A 22,109-nucleotide genomic window follows, 5' to 3' on the forward strand; every position below is an offset into this window, starting at 1 on the left:
TAAAAGGGTTATTCGGCTGTCCCCATGAGAGAGCTCTTTGAATAACCCTTTTTTGGTTCCCGATAGAACCTTTTCTACGGAGTGTTCTACATGGAACCCAAAAGGGTTCAACGTGGAACCAAAAAGGGTTCTACCTGTGGCGACAGCTGAATAACCCCTTTGGAAACCTTTTTTCTAAGAGTGTACAATGTGACAATAAGTTACATTATAACTGGGAAGCACACACTTTTCATTATAATGTTGTAAATTAAAGCATATACAGTTTAGACTGTATAGAGGACTGATGCATTTCTGGTTAGAACCTAAAAAATGAGTCTAACTATTACTCATGCATCAGTAAGGTAGTTACAGCTCGATATGGTTATATGCAGGCATGACTTGTCTATGTTATCATTAGTGACTCCCAGTGAGGGGGGTGGGGGGAGTTATTTTCCCCAAGAGTGTCATTGGTACAAGTTGAGCTCCAAATTGAGATAAAGAAAGTCCTTGAAACAGGTGAGATAAGAGGAGTGAAACGAAAAAGAGAGAGAGGGGAGACACTGATCCTGTCAGCAAAACAGACTGAAACAAGAACATGACACTTCTCATTCTTCTGGCACTGTTTGGAGGGGCAGGTAGGAGAGTAACTTGTTATTTATTTGCTCAGAATACATAACATAAGAAATTGCTGGTCGATGTTAACACCGGATTCTGATGAAAAACCTAAGACGTCATTTAATCTCAATCAGGCTATTTTTTTCCCTTTGAATTGTATTTGCCCTTGAGGGGGACGACAAGATCGCAGCAGGGTATGAGTACAGGAAGAACTCTGTTCCCTACCAGGTGTCTCTGTACACAGGGTACAACTTCTGTGGAGGGATTCTCCTTTCTGGTGAATGGGTGCTATCTGCTGCCCACTGCTACAAATTTTAAGTGCAGACTGCAGAGTTACTATGTGCTAGTGTCACGACAGAGACAAACGCGTCGCGCATGTGTCTCTGGTGCGCAAGGTACTTGGGCGACTGTTGGAGCATGACCTGTACGTCAAGGCCGAGAAATGTGTGTTCTCCAAACAAGCCGTCACTTTCCTGGGGTATCGCATTTCCACATCTGGGGTGGTGATGGAGTGTGACCGCATTGCTGCCGTGCATAATTGGCCGACTCCGACCACGGGAAAGGAGGTGCAGCGGTTTTTAGGGTGTGCCAATTACTATCGGAGGTTTATCCGGGGTTTTGGGCAGGTAGCTGCTCCCATTAACTCACTGCTGAAGGGGGGGCCGGTGCGTTTGCAGTGGTCGGCGGAGGCGGACAGAGCTTTTAGTCATCTGAAGGCATTGTTTACCGACGCTCCCGTATTGGAGCATCCGGACCCCTGTTTCCCATTCATAGTGGAGGTGGACTCGTCCGAGACTGGTGTTGGAGCCGTGCTATCACAGTGCTCGGGCACGCCCCCGAAGCTTTGCCCCTGTGCTTTCTTTTCGAGGAAGCTCAGTCCGGCGGAGCGAAACTATGATGTGGGGGATCGGGAGTTGCTGGCTGTGGTAAAAGCTCTGAAGGTATGGAGACATTGGCTTGAGGGGGTGAAACACTCTTTTCTCATCTGGACTGACCACCGTAATCTGGAGTACATCTGGGCGGCGATGAGACTGAATCCTCGTCAGGCAAGGTGGGTAATGTTTTTTACCAGATTTCGCTTCACTATCTCTAATAGACCAGGTTCCCGTAACGCGAAGGCCGACGCACTGTCCCATCTCTATGATACCGAGAAGCGACCCATCGAACCCACCCCCATACTTCCGGCCTCTTGTCTGGTGGCACCTGTGTTGTGGGAGGTGGACACGGACATCGAGCGGGCGTCTCGGTTAGAACCTACTCCACTTCAGTGTCCAGAGGGTCGGAGGTATGTACCGCTTGGTGTTCGTGATAGATTGATCAGGTGGGCCTACACTCTACCCTCTTCTGGTCATAAGGGGATTGAGAGGACAGTGCGGGCTCTTAGGGGGAAGTACTGGTGGCCCACCTTGGCTAAGGATGTGAGGGTTTATCTTTCCTCCTGTTCGGTGTGTGCTCAGTGTAAGGCTCCTAGACACCTGCCTAGAGGGAAGTTACAGCCCCTCCCCGTTCCACAGCGGCCTTGGTCACACCTGTCTGTAGACTTTCTTACCGATCTTCCTCCGTCACAGGGGAACACTACGATCCTGGTCGTTGTCGATCGGTTCTCTAAGTCCTGCCGTCTCCTCCCTTTGCCCGGTCTCCCTACGGCCCTACAGACTGTGGAGGCCCTGTTTACACACGTCTTCCGGCACTACGGGGTGCCTGAGGATATTGTGTCTGATCGGGGTCCCCAGTTCACTTCCCGGGTTTGGAAGGCGTTCATGGAGCATCTGGGGGTCTCAATCAGCCTGACCTCTGGTTTTCACCCGAGAGTAATGGGCAGGTGGAGAGAGTGAACCAGGATGTGGGCAGGTTTCTGTGGTCGTATTGCCAGAACCGGCCTGGAGAGTGGGCGAGGTTCTTCTCATGGGCCGAGATGGCCCAGAATTCACTTTGCCACTCCTCCACGGACTTGTTGCCGTTTCAGTGCATGTTGGGCTATCAGGTGGTCCTGGTCCCATGACATCAGAGTCAGACCGAGGCTCCTGCGGTGGAGGATTCGGTGCAGCGCTCAAAGGAGACCTGAAGAGCCGTCCAGGAATCCCTTAAACAGGCGACAGAAGGTGAGCGCTGACCGCCACCGTAGTGAGGGCCCCGTTTTCGCAACGAGGTGTGTTATAGATTACAGCTCCCCTCTTACTATCGTATTAACCCCTCGTTTCATGTGTCTCTCCTCAGGCCGGTGGTAGCTGGTCCACTACAGGATGTTGAGGTGCGTGAGGTACCTCCGCCCCCCGTGGACATCAATGGGGGTCCGGCGTACACTGTACGGTCCGTCCTGGACTCTAGACGTCGGGTGGGGGGCCTGCAGTACCTCGTGGATTGGGAGGGGTACGGTCCAGAGGAGAGGTGCTGGGTGCCGGTGGAGGACATCTTGGACCCATCTCTGCCATGTGAGTTCCACCGCCTCCATCCTGATCGCCCTGCGCCTCGCCCTCCGGGTCGTCCTCGAGGCCGGCGTCGGCACGCTGCGGGAGCCGCGCGTCAGGAGTGGGGTACAGTCATGACTTCCACCGAAGGTGGCTCCTCTCCCTGTTCGGGCGGCACTCGGCGGTCGTGGTCGCCGGTCTACTAGCTGCCACCGATCCCTTTTCCTTTTCTTTTGGTTATGTCTGTTTTGTGTATCACCTGGTTTCACTTTGGTTAATTAGGGGGGGTATTGAATTCGACATTTCCTTTAGGGTTTTGTGCGGGATTTCTTTCGTTGAACTGTCATTGAGTTTGGGGTTTCGTTTTATTTGCTCATGTTCTACAGGGGTTTTTTCCCTGGACTATGTTTGAGTGGGGATTTTCATTGCGATTACTGTAGCCCGGAGTCCTGTTGTTTTCTTGAGCAAGTTAAATAAAACACACTTTCCTTGGTACTTGTTTATCCATCGCCTTACTCTACACCCACATCTCCTTGGGGAGATCTGACAGCTAGAGTATTTCAAAAATAGTTATAATGTTTTTTTATTTTATTTTATGAACATTCAGTTGGTGTAGGCCTTAAAATCCCCATTTAATCTAGAATTGTATGCTTTGCTCTTTGTAATATCATGTTTAACGCTTGAGTCCATTCAGATTTTAGACCATAACTGTTGTAGAACTGTTTGCATGAAATGGGTAAACCAAGCATGCAGCAAATCCAACACGTTCCCCAGTGCAGGACCCTCTTTCTTTTTTTGGAGGTCCGTCTGGTGGAGCACAACATAAAGGTGCCTGAGGACACGGAGCAGCACATGTCTGCCCGGTTCATCCGCCACCCAGACTACAACTCCGGTACCCAGGATAGTGACATCACGCTGATAAAGCTAAGCCCGCCTGCCACCCTCAACAGCTATGTGAGCCTTGTGGCCCTCCTCACTTATTGTGTCAATGTCAGAACCATGTGCCAGGTCTCTGGCTGGGGGAGCCTTCGCGCCAGCAACGAAGGCTGTGAGTGGAATGTGTGTTTCAAGTTTCAAGTTTTATTAGTCATATGTACGGGATACACATGGTATACACCATCCAATGAAATGCTTACTTCAGGTTCCTACTCGACAATGTGTACTGTACAGTACCATGCTGCCTTGGTTATAAACGGTTAACAGCTGAGGATAACAGCTATTTTAGAATGATTGGTACTTTTACAGTCTTAAGAAATCTCAAGTTTTCCACTTATGATTTATTTAAATGGAAAGTCGTAATGCCTTGTTACATGTCTGTGTCTTTTCTTTAATGTTCTGTTCCAGTGAGATACCATGACACACTGCAGTGTGTGGAGGTCCCCCTCCTGACTGATAACACCTGCCTGGAAGCCTGTTTCTTCCAGATGACTGAGAACATGATCTGTGCTGGCTTCATGGAGGGAGGCAAGGACTCATGCCAGGTAACTGACATAATAGACCTGTACTATACTTCATATTTCACCATCTTGTCTTCACAATTTTTACCATGACGCAATCACACTGATCTCTGGTTATATCTTTTCTTGTCATTCTTCATCTTGCTCTGTCACTGAATCTCTCTATCTTGTTCCTGTCACTCTGGCTTGTTGCGCTCTCTCTTTCTTTATCTCTCCCATCACCTGCCCCATCTTATCCCACCTCTGTCTGTCTGTCACTTTCTTTGTTTGTTAGTTTGTTAGTTTGTTTGTTTCTTTGTTTCTTTGTCTCTCTCTCTCTCTCTCTCTCTCTCTCTCTCTCTCTCTCTGTGTGTCTCTGTCTCTGTCTCTCTCTCTCTCTCTCTCTCTCTCTCTCTCTCTGTGTGTCTCTGTCTCTGTCTCTCTCTCTCTCTCTGTGTCTCTGTCTCTGTCTCTGTCTCTCTCTCTCTCTCTCTCTCTCTCTGTGTCTCTGTCTCTGTCTCTCTCTCTCTCTCTCTCTCTCTCTGTGTCTCTGTCTCTGTCTCTCTCTCTCTCTGTCTCTCTCTATCTCTCTCTCTCTCTCTCTGTGTCTCTGTCTCTGTCTCTCTCTCTCTCTCTGTGTCTCTGTCTCTGTCTCTGTCTCTCTCTCTCTCTCTCTCTCTCTCTCTGTGTCTCTGTCTCTGTCTCTCTCTCTCTCTCTCTCTCTCTCTGTGTCTCTGTCTCTGTCTCTCTCTCTCTCTGTCTCTCTCTATCTCTCTCTCTCTCTCTCTGTGTCTCTGTCTCTGTCTCTCTCTCTCTCTCTCTCTCTCTCTCTGTCTCTCTCTCTCTCTCTCTCTCTCTCTCTGTGTCTCTGTCTCTGTCTCTCTCTCTCTCTCTCTCTCTCTCTGTGTCTCTGTCTCTGTCTCTCTCTGTCTCTCTCTATCTCTCTCTCTCTCTGTGTCTCTGTCTCTCTCTCTCTTTGTCTCTCTGTCTCTCTCTCTCCCTGTCTCTCTCTCTCTCTGTCTCTCTCTCTCTCTGTCTCTCTCTCTCTCTGTCTCTCTCTCCACCCCCCCCCCTCTCAGGGTCACTCTGGTGGCCCTCTGGTGTGTGATGGGGAGCTGCAGGGTGTTGTGTCCTGGGGTCATGGCTGTGCTCTCAGGAAGAAGCCTGGCGTCTACACAGAAGTCTGCAACTACGTGTCATGGATCCAAAACACCATGACATCTGGCTAAGTAGCAAAGGCTGGTCCTGATGTCATGGAATTAACCATTTGAACTGACAATATCAAATAAAGTGTGTCTGTTTGTTGAATGGTTTATCGTGTGGTCTTTGTTAGGGTTGACTTCGTATGAGAGGATTTGAAAAGGTCAGATCAGAATTTGAGCTATCGTGAAGGCGCTAGCTAGAGGGGTAAAAACTGAACACTTGGCTCCCTCTGCTGGCTATACAGTGATCAATCTTAAGCGATCATCAAAAAACATGACCAAATCATGTCTAGCAAAGAGAAGCAAAGGATACATATTCCATTTAGACTATGGTCTTAGTCCGTCTTCCAGTGTGGGAATATTCTCACAATATGGTAGACTACCCAGGTTTGTCAAGTCCACCAACCATCCAAAATACCCCAAGTACCACACCCTTCACCATGACATCATAGTGACCATGCCAAGGGTTCTGTTCGCCCTGTGGCCTGAGGCATTCTATTTGGGTCTGACCTGAGGTGTGTGGATTCATTCACAACAGTACCGGTGGCTATGGGTGTGGGCCTTCAACGATCTCGACAACACATTTCTATGTCCCTAAAGATGTAGTCAGGGTAAATAAAGTAGAATGGACAGCTAGGCAGTGGTGTAAAGTACTTACAGTTTTTTCCAACTGCTTACACACATTTTTCAAAACTGTCTCCTTTTTTCAAAACTCTACACACAATTCCCAAAACTGCACACACAAAATGCAAAATGCCTCACATCTCCTTCAAAATGTAACACTGCATTCAAAATGCCATAAACACATGTCAGAATGAAGCATTTGCATCAAATGGCAAACACTGCTTTCATAATAGTACATTTTTGGATATACCATGTAAACACTATTGTTCTAAATCTAAAGCTCTTTGGTCTTTCATAGGCTTATATCTACATTTCATTACAATGTTCTACAGTGAAAGTAATCTGCTGAGAGGGGTAACAAGTACACTGTAAACACCAATGCAATGTAGAAACACAAAATATTTATTAGGCCAAACATACAGTAGCATACAACAAAACCATAAACATATGTAAACCAAAAGTATATTCTTTAGAATACAGTAAAGAACACAATTGTGTGTGTGGGGTCCCGGGGGGCAGTCCAGGAATTGGTAGGGGGAGGCAGTCACCAGTGCTAAGCTATGCTTCATCTCTTCTCCGGCCTGGGTCTGGCCACAATACTTTGTCCACATCACAAGATACGTTTTCTCTTGCCAAACATGGAGGGAAGTATCTCCTAGCATGGTGTATCCTACCTTGGACAGAGGCAACCTCTATGTCCCCACATGGAGGGAAGTATCTCCTAGCATGGCGTATCCAACCTTGGACAGAGGCAACCTCTATGTCCCCACATGGAGGGAAGTATCTCCTAGCATGGCGTATCCAACCTTGGACAGAGGCAACCTCTATGTCCCCACATGGAGGGAAGTATCTCCTAGCATGGCGTATCCAACCTTGGACAGAGGCAACCTCTATGTCCCCACATGGAGGGATGTATCTCCTAGCATGGCGTATCCAACCTTGGACAGAGGCAACCTCTATGTCCCTACATGCGTCCTCCATTGCCTGGAGAAGCGGCATGCGGGCATAGGGTTGGCGATCATACACTTTCCAGCTCCAGGCTGAGAAGAATTCCTCTATGGGATTTAGAAAAGTGTAGCATTTTGTGTAGCATTTTGATTGGTTGTGTTTGGAAAAGGAAAGCAAGTCACTTCCTGTTCGATTTTTGTGTTTTGGGTAGAGAATTTTGTGTCGTTGTTTTGAAAAAAGTGTTTTATGCAATTGACAACTGAGTCAAAGGCTGAGAAATAGCTTATGGTTTTTGATATTTGGTGTGTAGTTTTGCACTTTGAGTGAGAGGTTTCAAAAACCGTGTGACATGAAAAGATTTTGTGTGTAAGCAGTTGGAAAAAACTGTAATATGAGGAATTTGAAATGATTCATACTTTGACTTTTGATTACTTAAGTATATTTTAGCAATTCTATTTACTTTTGATACTAAAGTATATTTAAAACCAAATACTTTTAGACCAACTCAAGTAGTATTTTACCGGGTGACGTTCACTTTTACTTAAGTCATTATTTTATTTTAAGGTACTGTATCTTTACTTTGACTCAAATATGACAATTAGGTACTTTATACACCACTGCAGCTAGGTCTTTCGAGGTCATCAATATGGGAGTGGTTCCCAAGTTATTTGCTCTCTGAGGCTGTTGGTGTTTTCTTGTGACCCATGCAAAACCACAAATAAAACCAATATTTTGTGAGTCTGCAACCCAAGCGGAGTTAGTGGTGATTGACCATGGGGCACGAGTTCCGACCCAAACAAAGCAATGTCAAATACTCCCAGGGTTTTACTGTAGTATATTCAGCCTCTTTACCAAGGAATATGTATGACTGAGGCAGTATTATAGTGTGTCATGTTACACTGTCACTAAACCAAAACAAAGACCCTCAGGTTGATCCATGAGATAAGATATGGTCATATGGTCTTAAACACTGCTTGATGTGTCCATCTCTATGCACCATTCATGTGTGGTGGTGGATATACATTTGTTAGCCTTGTGACTGGAATTGCCTTAACGTGTTCAGTACAAGAGAGAGGATGCAGGGTTATTATTGTGCCACCAGAGGGCAGCATTCAACTTCTTGACAGATCATGGTAGTGACTGGTCGGGACAAGGCAGTAATATTCCTCAATGGAAATGTATGATGGAGATGAGGGTAGTCATATTTCCCACAGTTTTGGTTGATCTTGTATGAGGGGTTTGTGTCATATGTGAATTGTGCTGTTATGTATTTATTGTCGAATCCAAATGCCACAAGTTGCCTATGGGAAGAATTTAGTAGGATATTATATTTTATTCTACTCTATTCTATCCAATAGTCAAGTGAATAATATCTAAATGCCTGTATTCTAAAATGTGACCAAAATGAACTACAGAACTGTAAATAAGTAGCCTATAATTGATCAAGATCAATCTTTTTTTGTCGACAAAACAAACAGATAGCCTAAAACAAATATTTAACATTTACGCACGTAACTACTTTTACCGAAGTAAAACTAATCCCTGTTGATTTATATTTGGCGAACTCACTATGGACCTCCTTTCTACTTTGACGCAGCACGTGCTGACTCACAAGCCCAGTATTAAGGGCGTTATACCTATGATGGTTTGCATTGGGCCACTATATGTGCGCTCACATCTGGCAGCATCTGGAGTAAGCGTGCTTCTCAAGTTTATAAAGTAATCCAACTCGCTAATTGCAGAGTAGAGTGGGAGTAGGAGACGGAGAGGAAAGGGCATTTCAAGAGTGCAGTAATTTGGCACCAAAGTCAGGTAAAGCTATACATTTTTTATCCAAATATGTTTTTAGTTTTTTTTACCATTAGAAATACAGTTTCGTTTTGCGGTACATTGTCTACGTCACAAAGAAACAAGGTAACTTCTTTAGGATCTTTTGAAGATTGATATTTAATTTTTTTCTATCTTGTAATAAGCTATCCTAATTGTTCAAATCAAAAACATTTTTTAGACACGGTATTGTTGATGTAATAATACTTGAAATAAATGTATAGCCTTTTTACAGCCTTTATTACATGTAGTCCTGTAACGTTCAGTTGTATTTTCAGGAGCCTAATTCAATCAATCAATTCACTTAATTCAAGAAATTAAATATTATCTTTAATTTAGCCTTATTTGTTCCTCTTCCAATGTATTTATCTTAAATAGTCATCTTCCTTGATTGACAACAGGTAAAGGGGGAAAAATGGAACTGAAACTATTGCTAAGGCAGGTGGGCTTGATAGTCCGTGCCATCCTGACATTCCTCTTTGCCCTGGTGGTGCTGGGGGTGATGGTGTGGGCCTATGTCCAGGGCTTCCAGCTGGCCACCTCCCCATATGGCATCATCTCCTTCGGCTTCTACGGCCTCCTGCTGGGGCTCCATGTCCTGGTCCAGAGCCTGTTTGCCTTCTTGGAGCACCGCCGCATGAGGGCCCGGAGCAAGGCCTGCACCTTCACCAAGACCATTGGCTTCACAATCTCAGCCTACCAGGAGGACCCAGAGTACCTGCGCGAGTGCCTCAACTCCATTCGGGCCCTCAAGTACCCTCCAGAGCTGCTGCGGGTCGTCATGGTGGTGGATGGGAACTCGGAGGACGACATCTACATGCTGGAGATGTTTAGGGAGGTGTTTGCAGACCAGGACCCTGGCTGTTACATGTGGAGGAATAACTACCACACATGGGACCCCACCCAGACCCAGGAGGGGGGCATCCCCGGGGTGATAGGCCCTGCCGGGGATGCTAGTTATGGGCTGGGAGAGGACCCCCAGAGGAGGGAGGTGGAGGATCTGATCAACAGCAGGAGGTGTGTGTGCATCATGCAGAAGTGGGGTGGAAAGAGGGAGGTGATGTACACAGCGTTCAAGGCACTGGGACAGTCGGTGGACTACATACAGGTGAGGAGTTGATTTACATCTCTTGACATTAGGGAAATAGTGTATTTTTTTATTTTTTTTAAACACCTTGGATCAGAGCACACAGTATCTTCATTCTGTTTCTTGTCCTATAATGTTAATAATTGTTAATAGTTCATGTTAATAATAATGTCTCTCTCTCGCGCTCTCTCGCTCTCTCTGTTTCTCTCTGTTTCTCTCTGTTTCTCTCTCTCTCTCTCTCTGTTTCTCTCTCTCTCTCTCTCTCTCTCTCTCTGTTTCTCTCTGCTTCTCTCTCTCTCTCCTCCAGGTGTGTGACTCTGACACCAAGCTAGACCCCCTGGCTACGGTGGAGCTGTGTAAGGTTCTGGAGAGCAACCAGAAGTACGGGGCGGTGGGAGGAGACGTGATGATCCTCAACCTCAAGGAATCCTACATCAGCTTCATGAGCAGCCTGCGCTACTGGATGGCGTTCAACATCGAGAGGTCCTGCCAGTCCTTCTTCAACTGTGTCTCCTGCATCAGCGGCCCCCTGGGTAAGGAAATGACATTTTCCTGTGACCGCGATAAACATGAGTCATAACCTTGCTTCTCTTGTTTATGTTACTGGGAGTCGTATAATATTATGTTATTTGTATTCAGTAACAGAACTGTGATACAATTTGAATGTAAATGCATGTAAACTGCAGTACTATAACATAGATTTCGTTTCATCCTCAGGTCTGTACAGGAATGACCTCCTCCAGCAGTTCTTAGAGTCCTGGTACAACCAGAAGTTTCTGGGGACTCACTGCACATTTGGGGATGACAGACATCTCACCAACCGCATGCTCAGCATGGGCTATGCCACCAAGTGAGTATACATTTCTTCACACATAATCCTCATACACAAATAAACTGAATCACAACACTTTACTGGAGATAAGATGGTAATAGACTCATTCATCATCATCCATCCTCTGCTCTCAGATACACAGCCCGCTCCAAGTGTTACACGGAGACGCCAGGCCAGTTCCTCCGGTGGCTCAACCAGCAGACGCGCTGGACCAAGTCTTACTTCCGCGAGTGGCTCTACAATGCCATGTGGTGGCACAAGCACCACCTGTGGATGACCTACGAGTCCATCATCTCTGGTGTCTTCCCCTTCTTCGTCACGGCCACCATCATCCAGCTGTTCTGGACAGGCACCCTGTGGGACATCCTCTGGGTCCTCTGCTGCATCCAGCTCATCGGCCTGATCAAGGCAGCCTATGCCTGCATCCTGCGCCGTGACCTGGTCATGGTGTTCATGTCTCTCTACTCTGCCCTCTACATGACCAGCCTGCTGCCCGCCAAGTACTTTGCCATCATCACCATGAACAAGAGCAGCTGGGGCACGTCGGGCCGCCGCAAGATGGTTGGGAACTACATCCCCCTGCTGCCTCTGTCGGTGTGGGCGGCCATCTTGCTGGGCGGGTCCTGCTACACCATCTACAAGGAGAGCCAGAAGGGCTGGTTCACGCCGGCTAAGGTCCTAGAGACCAGGTTTCTGATCTACGGCTGTGTGGCGTACGTCTGCTACTGGTTCCTCATGATCTTCCTCTACTGGGTGTGGTTCCGCAGGCTGTGTAGGAAACGCTCCCAAAGTTATGACGTAAGCGTATAGGGATAGTTTTCTATACAAGGGGAAAAAACTGGATATTTAGTATTTATTTAGTATTTTGTACATCAAAGATTTTTCATTTATTTATTTCATCTTGCAGTACAGTAGCTGTTTGTGAACATATAAACTTTATACAGCTGCTAAATCAACTGAACCAGAGAATATGTAAATGTATATAATGTACTGTATAGTATATGAGAACAATTACCTAGACTCTGGGAAGCTTTATCCAGAATAGTGTCAAAGATGAGAATATATTGTTGATAACTACAGTTTGCTGTGCTACTGAAGATGGAGAAAGGAGTTGTTAGTTGTTAAGAGAGTGAATATTTGACATTCAGGTGTCTTTACACATACTTTATAACAGAAACTGTATATGGAAGCAATATAGTATACCTCTCAGGAGTCCTCTCAGCAGTTGATGATAAGACTAATAATCTGTTCTAGATGGCCCTTGATTTGCTGTTGCTAATTTCTACTGACTGCCTAACGAACAAAGTGTTACATTTATTTAATATAAGGATTTGTAATCTCTCTTGAGCACAACATGATTGAACTGTTATTAGATCACGCTGTATATGACTTGATGTGTGCCTTACACAACAAAAATACTATATCCGACATAGTAGCTTTTCTTTGTTTTTAATTATACTTCTCTCAATAATGCACTGGAAATTGGTCTGGATTTTAATCACAGCTTTTTTAAAAAACATTACCTTGGAAGCAAACTAGCAAAATGTCTTGTGGTTGATGAAGCTATTTATTTCAGTGTAAATAATAGTGACAGACTCCGCAGTAAGACAATCATACATGTGATGTCCACTCCCAGGGATGCGTTGTGAAGCCCTGTGAGATAGACGGACAATGGTTCTGCTGTCATGTTGAGTATAGACATGAGAGATGCACCTGGCTCGGTTTGAACTGAACTGACTGAGCACATCGGTATAGATTGTTTATGCACATTTTTCATTGTATGTGATGATTTCCTTTATCATATTATTTTGCAAATGTGAATGAATGTATGTATGTTTTGGGAATTTGATAAAAATGAGAAAAGAAAAATGAAGTATTTTGTGAGGAAAATGAAGTACAGTAGCCTACTGTTGATTTGTTGAGGAGGGATTGTTTTGGTTACCACACCAATCTCTCAATGATCCTATCAATCTAGGATGTTGAAATCAGTGTCTTGGTGGTTGCTTCATCTGACTCCACTATTAATGCTAACTATACCCCTGATTTCCCTGACAGTTGATAGGTAAAAGTAATTCCAAACATTTCTATAACCCATAATCTACCATCCTTTACTGTGGCCCCTAATACTGGCCCCTAGTTTACAATGGAACGTCTGCATGATGTACTATCCACTAATGGTTCTGTTGACTGTAGGAAAGACGTGACATTTCCATTGTGCAACACATGATAATCTGAGAAATGAGAGGTTCTGTTAGAGACATCTATCATCAGGAGGGTCATCGTTGCTCATCAAGAGGTATAATTACTGATGTAGAGTCAACATTTCTGACCTCTCAGGGCAGTTAGAGGGCCAGTTGCTTTGCATTGGTTTCATTTGACTGGTAGAGGGAGGAGAGTGTTTGTTGCTGTGTTTGTTCCATACAAACACTTTTATGACAGGTCTGGGTGGGTGGAAGTTCTAAAAGAGGCTGAAAACAGTTCATTACTGTATATACTAATTGTGTAAGTGACACCCATTTGTTTTGAAACGCTGCTATGTAACACTAACAAAGCGTTAAAGAGCCTGTCTTGCAGAGAACATATTAGCTGTGTGAAGCATCATGCTGGGGGCAGCAGGTAGCCTAGCGGTTAAGAGTGTTGGGCCAGTAACCGAAAGGTCACTGGTTCAAATCACTGAACCGGCAAGGTTGAAACATCTGCCGATCTGTCCATGAGCAAGGCAGTTAACCCCCAACAACTGGTGACGTGGACGTCAATTATAGGCAGTCCCCCGCACCTCTCTGATTTAGAGGGTTTGGGTTAAATGTGGAAGACACATTTCAGTTGAATCCTTTCAGCTGTTCAACTGACTAGGTATCCCCTTCCCAATTATAATAAGCTGAACGAACTTGTCAGAGCTAACTTTAAAGATCACAAGCAATTCTATAAGCGAATACCTTGTGATGTTATCAAAATGTTAATAAACAGATATATTGCTCTGACAATGATGATTGTTCTTGACTGATTAGAGGTCTTTCATTTATAGATGTGCAACGGACCGAAATGAGCACTATAACAGTATTATCAACTGGTTAAATGAACACTACTTCACATTATCAACTGGTCAAATGAACACTATAACAGTATTATCAACCTGTTACATGAACACGACAACAGCATTATCAACTGGTCAAATGAAAACGACAACAGCATTATCAACCAGTTAAATGAACACTACAAGAGTATTATCAACTGGTTAAATGAACACGACAACAGCATTATCAACTGGTTAAATGAACACGACAACAGCATTATCAACTGGTTAAATGAACACGACAACAGCATTATCAACTGGTTAAATGAACACGACAACAGCCTTATCAACTGGTTAAATGAACACTGCAATAGCATTATCAACTGGTTAAGTGAACACGACAACAGCATTATCAACTGGTTAAATGAACACGACAACAGCAGTATCAACTGGTTAAATGAACACGACAACAGCATTATCAACTGGTTAAGTGAACACGACAACAGCATTATCAACTGGTTAAATGAACACTACAACAGCAGTATCAACTGGTTAAATGAACACTGCAATAGCATTATCAACTGGTTAAGTGAACACGACAACAGCATTATCAACTGGTTGAATGAACACGACAACAGCATTATCAACTGGTTAAATGAACACGACAACAGCAGTATCAACTGGTTAAATGAACACGACAACAGCAGTATCAACTGGTTAAATGAACACGACAACAGCAGTATCAACTGGTTAAGTGAACACGACAACAGCAGTATCAACTGGTTAAGTGAACACGACAACAGCAGTATCAACTGGTTAAATGAACACGACAACAGCAGTATCAACTGGTTAAATGAACACGACAACAGCAGTATCAACTGGTTAAGTGAACACGACAACAGCAGTATCAACTGGTTAAATGAACACGACAACAGCAGTATCAACTGGTTAAGTGAACACGACAACAGCAGTATCAACTGGTTAAATGAACACGACAACAGCAGTATCAACTGGTTAAGTGAACACGACAACAGCAGTATCAACTGGTTAAATGAACACGACAACAGCAGTATCAACTGGTTAAATGAACACGACAACAGCAGTATCAACTGGTTAAGTGAACACGACAACAGCAGTATCAACTGGTTAAATGAACACGACAACAGCAGTATCAACTGGTTAAGTGAACACGACAACAGCAGTATCAACTGGTTAAGTGAACACGACAACAGCCTTATCAACTGGTTAAATGAACACGACAACAGCAGTATCAACTGGTTAAATGAACACTGCAATAGCATTATCAACTGGTTAAATGAACACGACAACAGCATTATCAACTGGTTAAATGAACACGACAACAGCAGTATCAACTGGTTAAATGAACACTGCAATAGCATTATCAACTGGTTAAATGAACACGACAACAGCAGTATCGACTGGTTAAATGAACACTGCAATAGCATTATCAACTGGTTAAATGAACACGACAACAGCCTTATCAACTGGTTAAGTGAACACGACAACAGCAGTATCAACTGGTTAAATGAACACGACAACAGCAGTATCAACTGGTTAAGTGAACACGACAACAGCAGTATCAACTGGTTAAATGAACACGACAACAGCATTATCAACTGGTCAAATGAACACGACAGCAGCATTATCAACTGGTCAAATGAACACGACAGCAGCATTATCAACTGGTTAAATGAACATTACAACAATATTATCAACTGGTTAAATGAACACGACAACAGCATTATCAACTGGTTAAATGAACACGACAACAGCAGTATCAACTGGTTAAATGAACACGACAACAGCATTATCAACTGGTCAAATGAACACGACAGCAGCATTATCAACTGGTTAAATGAACACGACAGCAGCATTATCAACTGGTTAAATGAACATTACAACAATATTATCAACTGGTTAAATGAACACTACAACAGCATTATCAACTGGTTAAATGAACACTACAACAGCATTATCAACTGGTTAACTGAACACGACAACAGCATTATCAACTGGTTAAATGAACACTACTTCACATTATCAACTGGTCAAATGAACACTATAACAGTATTATCAACCTGTTACATGAACACGACAACAGCATTATCAACTGGTCAAATGAAAACGACAACAGCATTATCAACCAGTTAAATGAACACTACAAGAGTATTATCAACTGGTTAAATGAACACGACAACAGCATTATCAACTGGTTAAATGAACACGACAACAGCATTATCAACTGGTTAAATGAACACGACAACAGCATTATCAACTGGTTAAATGAACACGACAACAGCATTATCAACTGGTTAAATGAACACGACAACAGCAGTATCAACTGGTTAAATGAACACTGCAATAGCATTATCAACTGGTTAAGTGAACACGACAACAGCATTATCAACTGGTTAAATGAACACGACAACAGCAGTATCAACTGGTTAAATGAACACGACAACAGCATTATCAACTGGTTAAATGAACACTACAACAGCAGTATCAACTGGTTAAATGAACACTGCAATAGCATTATCAACTGGTTAAGTGAACACGACAACAGCATTATCAACTGGTTGAATGAACACGCCACAGCATTATCAACTGGTTAAATGAACACGACAACAGCAGTATCAACTGGTTAAATGAACACGACAACAGCAGTATCAACTGTTTAAATGAACACGACAACAGCAGTATCAACTGGTTAAGTGAACACGACAACAGCAGTATCAACTGGTTAAATGAACACGACAACAGCAGTATCAACTGGTTAAATGAACACGACAACAGCATTATCAACTGGTTAAATGAACACGACAACAGCAGTATCAACTGGTTAAATGAACACGACAACAGCATTATCAACTGGTTAAATGAACACTACAACAGCAGTATCAACTGGTTAAGTGAACACGACAACAGCAGTATCAACTGGTTAAATGAACACGACAACAGCAGTATCAACTGGTTAAGTGAACACGACAACAACAGTATCAACTGGTTAAATGAACACGACAACAGCAGTATCAACTGGTTAAGTGAAGACGACAACAGCAGTATCAACTGGTTAAGTGAACACGACAACAGCCTTATCAACTGGTTAAGTGAACACGACAACAGCATTATCAACTGGTTAAATGAACACGACAACAGCAGTATCAACTGGTTAAGTGAACACGACAACAGCATTATCAACTGGTTAAATGAACACGACAACAGCAGTATCAACTGGTTAAGTGAACACGACAACAGCAGTATCAACTGGTCAAATGAACACTAAAACAGCATTATCAACTGGTTAAATGAACACGACAACAGCATTATCAACTGGTTAAATGAACACGACAACAGCCTTATCAACTGGTTAAATGAACACGACAACAGCAGTATCAACTGGCTAAATGAACACTGCAATAGCATTATCAACTGGTTAAATGAACACGACAACAGCATTATCAACTGGTTAAATGAACACTGCAATAGCATTATCAACTGGTTAAATGAACACTACAACAGCATTATCAACTGGTTAAATGAAAACGACAACAATATTATCAACTGGTTAAATGAACACGACAACAGCAGTATAAACTGGTTAAGTGAACACTGCAATAGCATTATCAACTGGTTAAATGAACACGACAACAGCAGTATCAACTGGCTAAATGAACACTGCAATAGCATTATCAACTGGTTAAATGAACACGACAACAGCATTATCAACTGGTTAAATGAAAACGACAACAGTATTATCAACTGGTTAAATGAACATTACAACAGCATTATCAACTGGTTAAATGAACACTACAAAAGCATTATCAACTGGTTAAATGAACATTACAACAGCATTATCAACTGGTTAAATGAACACTACAACAGCATTATCAACTGATTAAATGAACACGACAACAGCATTATCAACTGGTTAAATGAACACAACAACAGCATTATCAACTGGTCAAATGAAAACGACAACAGCATTATCAACCAGTTAAATGAACACGACAACAGCATTATCAACTGGTTAAATGAACACGACAACAGCCTTATCAACTGGTTAAATGAACACGACAACAGCATTATCAACTGGTTAACTGAACACGACAACAGCATTATCGACTGGTTAACTGAACATGACAACAGCATTATCAACTGGTTAAATGAACACTACAACAACATTATACACTGGTTAAATGAACACTACAACAGCATTATCAACTGGTTAAATGAACACTACAACAGCATTATCAACTGGTTAACTGAACACGACAACAGCATTATCAACTGGTTAAATGAACACGACAACAGCATTATCGACTGGTTAACTGAACACTACCACAACATTATCAACTGGTTAAATGAACACGACAATAGCCTTATCAACTGGTTAAATGAACACGACAACAGCATTATCAACTGGTCAAATGAACACTACAGCAGCATTATCAACTGGTTAAATGAACACTACAACAGCATTATCAACTGGTCAAATGAACATTACAACAGCCTTATCAACTGGTTAAATGAACACTACAACAGCATTATCAACCGGTTAAATGAACACTGCAACAGCATTATCAACTGGTCAAATGAACATTACAACAGCCTTATCAACTGGTTAAATGAACACTACAACAGCATTATCAACCGGTTAAATGAACACTGCAATAGCATTATCAACCGGTTAAATGAACACTGCAATAGCATTATCAGCTGGTTAAATGAACACTACAACAGCATTATCAACTCGTCATTATGAACTGGGACGGCAGGGTAGCCTACTGGTCAAATCCCCGAGCTGACAAGGTACAAATCTGCCGTTCTGCCCCTGAACAGGCAGTTAACCCACTGTTCCTAGGCCGTCATTGAAAATAAGAATTTGTTCTTAACTGACTTGCCTGGTTATTAAATAAAGGTCCAATTAAAAAAAAATTAAAAAATAAATCAACTGGTCAAATAAAACACTAAAACAGCATTATCAACTGGCTAAATGAACACTGCAACAGCATTATCAACTGGTTAAATGAACATGGCAACAGCATTATCAACTGGTTAAATGAACACCGCAATAGCATTATCAACTGGTTAAATGAACACGACAACAGCCTTATCAACTGGTTAAAACACTGGTCCAAATCTGTCATGTAACATTTACTAAGATTGCTCTTTGTGTAGCTAAAAAGTGTGTAAATGAATAAATGCATTCCTTTAATAACAAACTCAGCAAAAAAGAAACGTCCCTTTTTCAGGACCCTATCTTTCAAAGATAATTTGTAAACATCCAAATAACTTCACAGATCTTCATCTTAAAGGGTTTAAACACTGTTTCCCATGCTTGTTCAATGAACCATAAACAATTAATGAACATGCACCCGTGGAACGGTCGTTAAGACACTAACAGCTTACAGACGGTAGGCAATTAAGGTCACAGTTATGAAAACGTAGGACACTAAAGAGGCCTTTCTACTGACTCTGAAAAACACCAAAAGAAAGATGCCCAGGGTCCCTGCTCATCTGCGTGAACGTGCCTTAGTCATGCTGCAAGGAGGCATGAGGACTGCAGATGTGGCCAGGGAAATAAATTGCAATGTCCGTACTGTGAGACGCCTAAGACAGCGCTACAGATAGACAGGATGGACAGCCGATCGTCCCCGCAGTGGCAGACCACGTGTAACAACACCTGCACAGGATCGGTACATCCAAACATCACACCTGCGGGAGTTTATTTTATTTATTTAATTTGTAACGTTTCAGTAAAAGTGCCGGTTTTAGCCAGCCGGCTAATTTTCAACCGCAGTCCATGGGCAGGTTATTAAAAACAATTACAATATAGACAATAGCAACCTAGGACAAGCAAGACATAGCATACAGACAGAGCAACATAGGACAAGCAAGACGTAGCATACAGACATAGCAACATAGAACAAAAAGCAGCAAGACAAAAATTCATAAAAGCAACAAAGTGTGTCCACACCTCACAAGCTACAGACAACAGACAACATGGAAAGCGGCAACACACAGCTAGGGACCATGTTCACAAATCTGATTGACCTTTAGCCATGTCTTCAAGCATTTTGTGAAAGTGTGATATGTGGTGCAGTTATGTGTGTCTGATGGCAGTGTATTTCAGACATGGGAAGCTCTCACAGAGAAAACGGATTTACTAAAGGTGCTTTTCCTTAAGGGAACTATACAGTCACCTCTCATGGCAGACCTTGTGGATCTTCTGCCATATATTTGGGTTTTCTGTTTAACAAGAGGGAGAGGTACAGGATGGCAACATCAACTGCCCGAGTTACACCAGGAACGCACAATCCCTTCATCAGTGCTCAGACTGTCCGCAATAGGCTGAGAGAGGCTGGACTGAGGGCTTGCAGGCCTGTTGTAGTAAGGCAGGGCCTCAGCAGACATCAACGGCAACAACGTCGCCTATGGGCACAAACCCACCGTCGCTGGACCAGACAGGACTGGCAAAAAGAGCTCTTCTCTGACGAGTCTCAGTTTTGTCTCACCAGGGGTGATGGTCAGATTTGCGTTCATCGTCGAAGGAATGAGCGTTACACAGAGGCCTGTACTCTGGAGCGGGATCGATTTGGAGGTGGATGGTCATGGTCTGGGGTGGTGTATCACAGCATCATCGGACTGAGCTTGTTGTCATTGCAGGCAATCTCAGCTCTGTGCGTTACAGGGAAGACATCCTCCTCCGTCATGTGGTACCCTTCCTGCTCATCCTGCCATGACCCTCATGATGATTTCCTGCAAGACAGGAATGTCAGTGTTCTGCCATGGCCAGCGAAGAGCCCGGATCTCAATCACGTCTGGGACCTGTTGCACGTCTGGGACCTGTTGGATCGGAGGGTGAGGGCTAGGGCCATTCCCCTCAGAAATGTCCAGGAACTTGCAGGTGACTGGGTGGAAGAGTGGGGTAACTTCTTACAGCAAGAACTGGCAAATCTGGTGCAGTCCATGAGGAGGAGATGCACTGCAGTACATAATGCAGCTGGTGGCCACACCAGATACTGACTGTTACTTTTGATTTTGACTCCCCCTTTGTTCAGGGACACATTTTTCAATTTCTGTTAGTCACATGTCTGTGGAACTTGTTCAGTTTATGTCTCAGTTGTTGAATCTTGTTATGTTCATACAAATATTTACACATGTTAAGTTTTCTGAAAATAAACACAGTTGACAGTGAGAGGACATTTCTTTTCTTGCTGAGTTTATATTCTAAGGCAGGGGTACCCAAGTCATTTTTGCGTCCATGCATTTTTACCCCCTCATAATATCATAACACAATTCCTACTAGTCAGTCAGTCAGTCAGTCAGTGTTACATGATGCAGGGCTGCACCTGAGTGAGTCTCTGTCACAGTAAGTTCTGACAGTTATCTTCTGGAGTAGTTACAGTATCTATAGTCCACAACAACAGGTCTTAAAACCCAATCAGATGTATTTAAGCCTGGTACCTTTTTGTTTATTTATTAGGACAAATCATACTCAAATGAACACACACACACACATTATTGACGTCGTTGACGTTATTGTTGTTATTGACGTTTTTATTCTGATACCTGTTATTTTTGTACTGTACTTTTATACTATTGAATGAAAGGTTATTGCAATTTTACTACGACTTCTGCAGTGGCTTCTGCAGTGGCATGGCTTAACTAATCAACTCTCGGGCCATGGGAAAAAACATTTTAAAGGCTACCCTGTCGGCATCAGAGAGAACATTTTGTAGTTATAAAGCAAATTTCCTACAATTCAAAATATGTTGCCTTGGGGCAGAGATTTTTTTTTTCAGTTTTAAAGCTAATTTCTTGCAATTTAAAGCTAATTTCTTGCATGTTTTCACCCAGAAATGGTATTGAGATATAACAATTAGCAGCATTGGACCTTTAAAGCTTTGATTACAGTGCATTTATGTTTAAAAAAAAAAAAACATTTTGGGGAATTCTGTAGTTTTTAAAATAATTGATACTGTGGCGTATCAATATCCCTCCATATCACATCTCCCAATTAATTGTATTTATTTTTCTTACATTTTTAAAAAAGCTTTATTTAAACAGGGAGTCACTTTGAGATAAAACATATATTTTCCAGGAGAGCCCTGTAT

General features: G+C 43.1%; 2 protein-coding genes across 3 annotated transcripts; both read left to right on the forward strand.

The window, feature by feature from the left end:
- The first annotated feature begins 376 nt into the window (after positions 1-376).
- Positions 377-5,746, forward strand: LOC112226990 (trypsin-3-like). Of its 2 annotated transcripts, XM_024391753.2 has the most exons (4): positions 1,146-1,645; positions 2,812-4,050; positions 4,347-4,483; positions 5,518-5,746. In XM_024391753.2, exons 2-4 carry the CDS (start codon positions 3,735-3,737, stop codon positions 5,665-5,667), a joined length of 603 nt encoding a protein of 200 aa, XP_024247521.1. In that variant the 5' UTR covers positions 1,146-1,645; positions 2,812-3,734; the 3' UTR covers positions 5,668-5,746. The 2 variants fall into 2 exon arrangements, with proteins under 2 accessions (XP_042165411.1, XP_024247521.1); XM_042309477.1 differs by lacking the exons at positions 1,146-1,645; positions 5,518-5,746 and adding an exon at positions 377-614 and having other exon boundaries at positions 4,347-4,749.
- Positions 5,747-8,886: 3,140 nt separating this feature from the next.
- On the forward strand, positions 8,887-13,903 carry LOC112227043 (hyaluronan synthase 1-like). Its single transcript, XM_042309358.1, has 5 exons — positions 8,887-9,024; positions 9,441-10,147; positions 10,434-10,659; positions 10,844-10,976; positions 11,093-13,903. Exons 2-5 carry the CDS (start codon positions 9,455-9,457, stop codon positions 11,766-11,768), a joined length of 1,728 nt encoding a protein of 575 aa, XP_042165292.1. The 5' UTR covers positions 8,887-9,024; positions 9,441-9,454; the 3' UTR covers positions 11,769-13,903.
- The last annotated feature ends 8,206 nt before the right edge of the window (positions 13,904-22,109 follow it).

Source organism: Oncorhynchus tshawytscha, linkage group LG03 (assembly GCF_018296145.1).
Source record: "Oncorhynchus tshawytscha isolate Ot180627B linkage group LG03, Otsh_v2.0, whole genome shotgun sequence".
Classification (NCBI taxonomy): domain Eukaryota; kingdom Metazoa; phylum Chordata; class Actinopteri; order Salmoniformes; family Salmonidae; genus Oncorhynchus; species Oncorhynchus tshawytscha.

Excerpts from the sequence above, each read along its gene's own strand:
- LOC112226990 (XM_024391753.2), top strand. The coding sequence starts at position 3,735 with ATGGGTAAACCAAGCATGCAGCAAATCCAACACGTTCCCCAGTGCAGG. Across the intron at positions 4,051-4,346 it reads TCGCGCCAGCAACGAAGGCT|TGAGATACCATGACACACTG; the intron begins GTGAGTGGAATG and ends GTTCTGTTCCAG. Across the intron at positions 4,484-5,517 it reads GAGGCAAGGACTCATGCCAG|GGTCACTCTGGTGGCCCTCT; the intron begins GTAACTGACATA and ends CCCCCCTCTCAG.
- LOC112227043 (XM_042309358.1), top strand. The coding sequence starts at position 9,455 with ATGGAACTGAAACTATTGCTAAGGCAGGTGGGCTTGATAGTCCGTGCC. Across the intron at positions 10,660-10,843 it reads CTGCATCAGCGGCCCCCTGG|GTCTGTACAGGAATGACCTC; the intron begins GTAAGGAAATGA and ends TTTCATCCTCAG. Across the intron at positions 10,977-11,092 it reads AGCATGGGCTATGCCACCAA|ATACACAGCCCGCTCCAAGT; the intron begins GTGAGTATACAT and ends CTCTGCTCTCAG.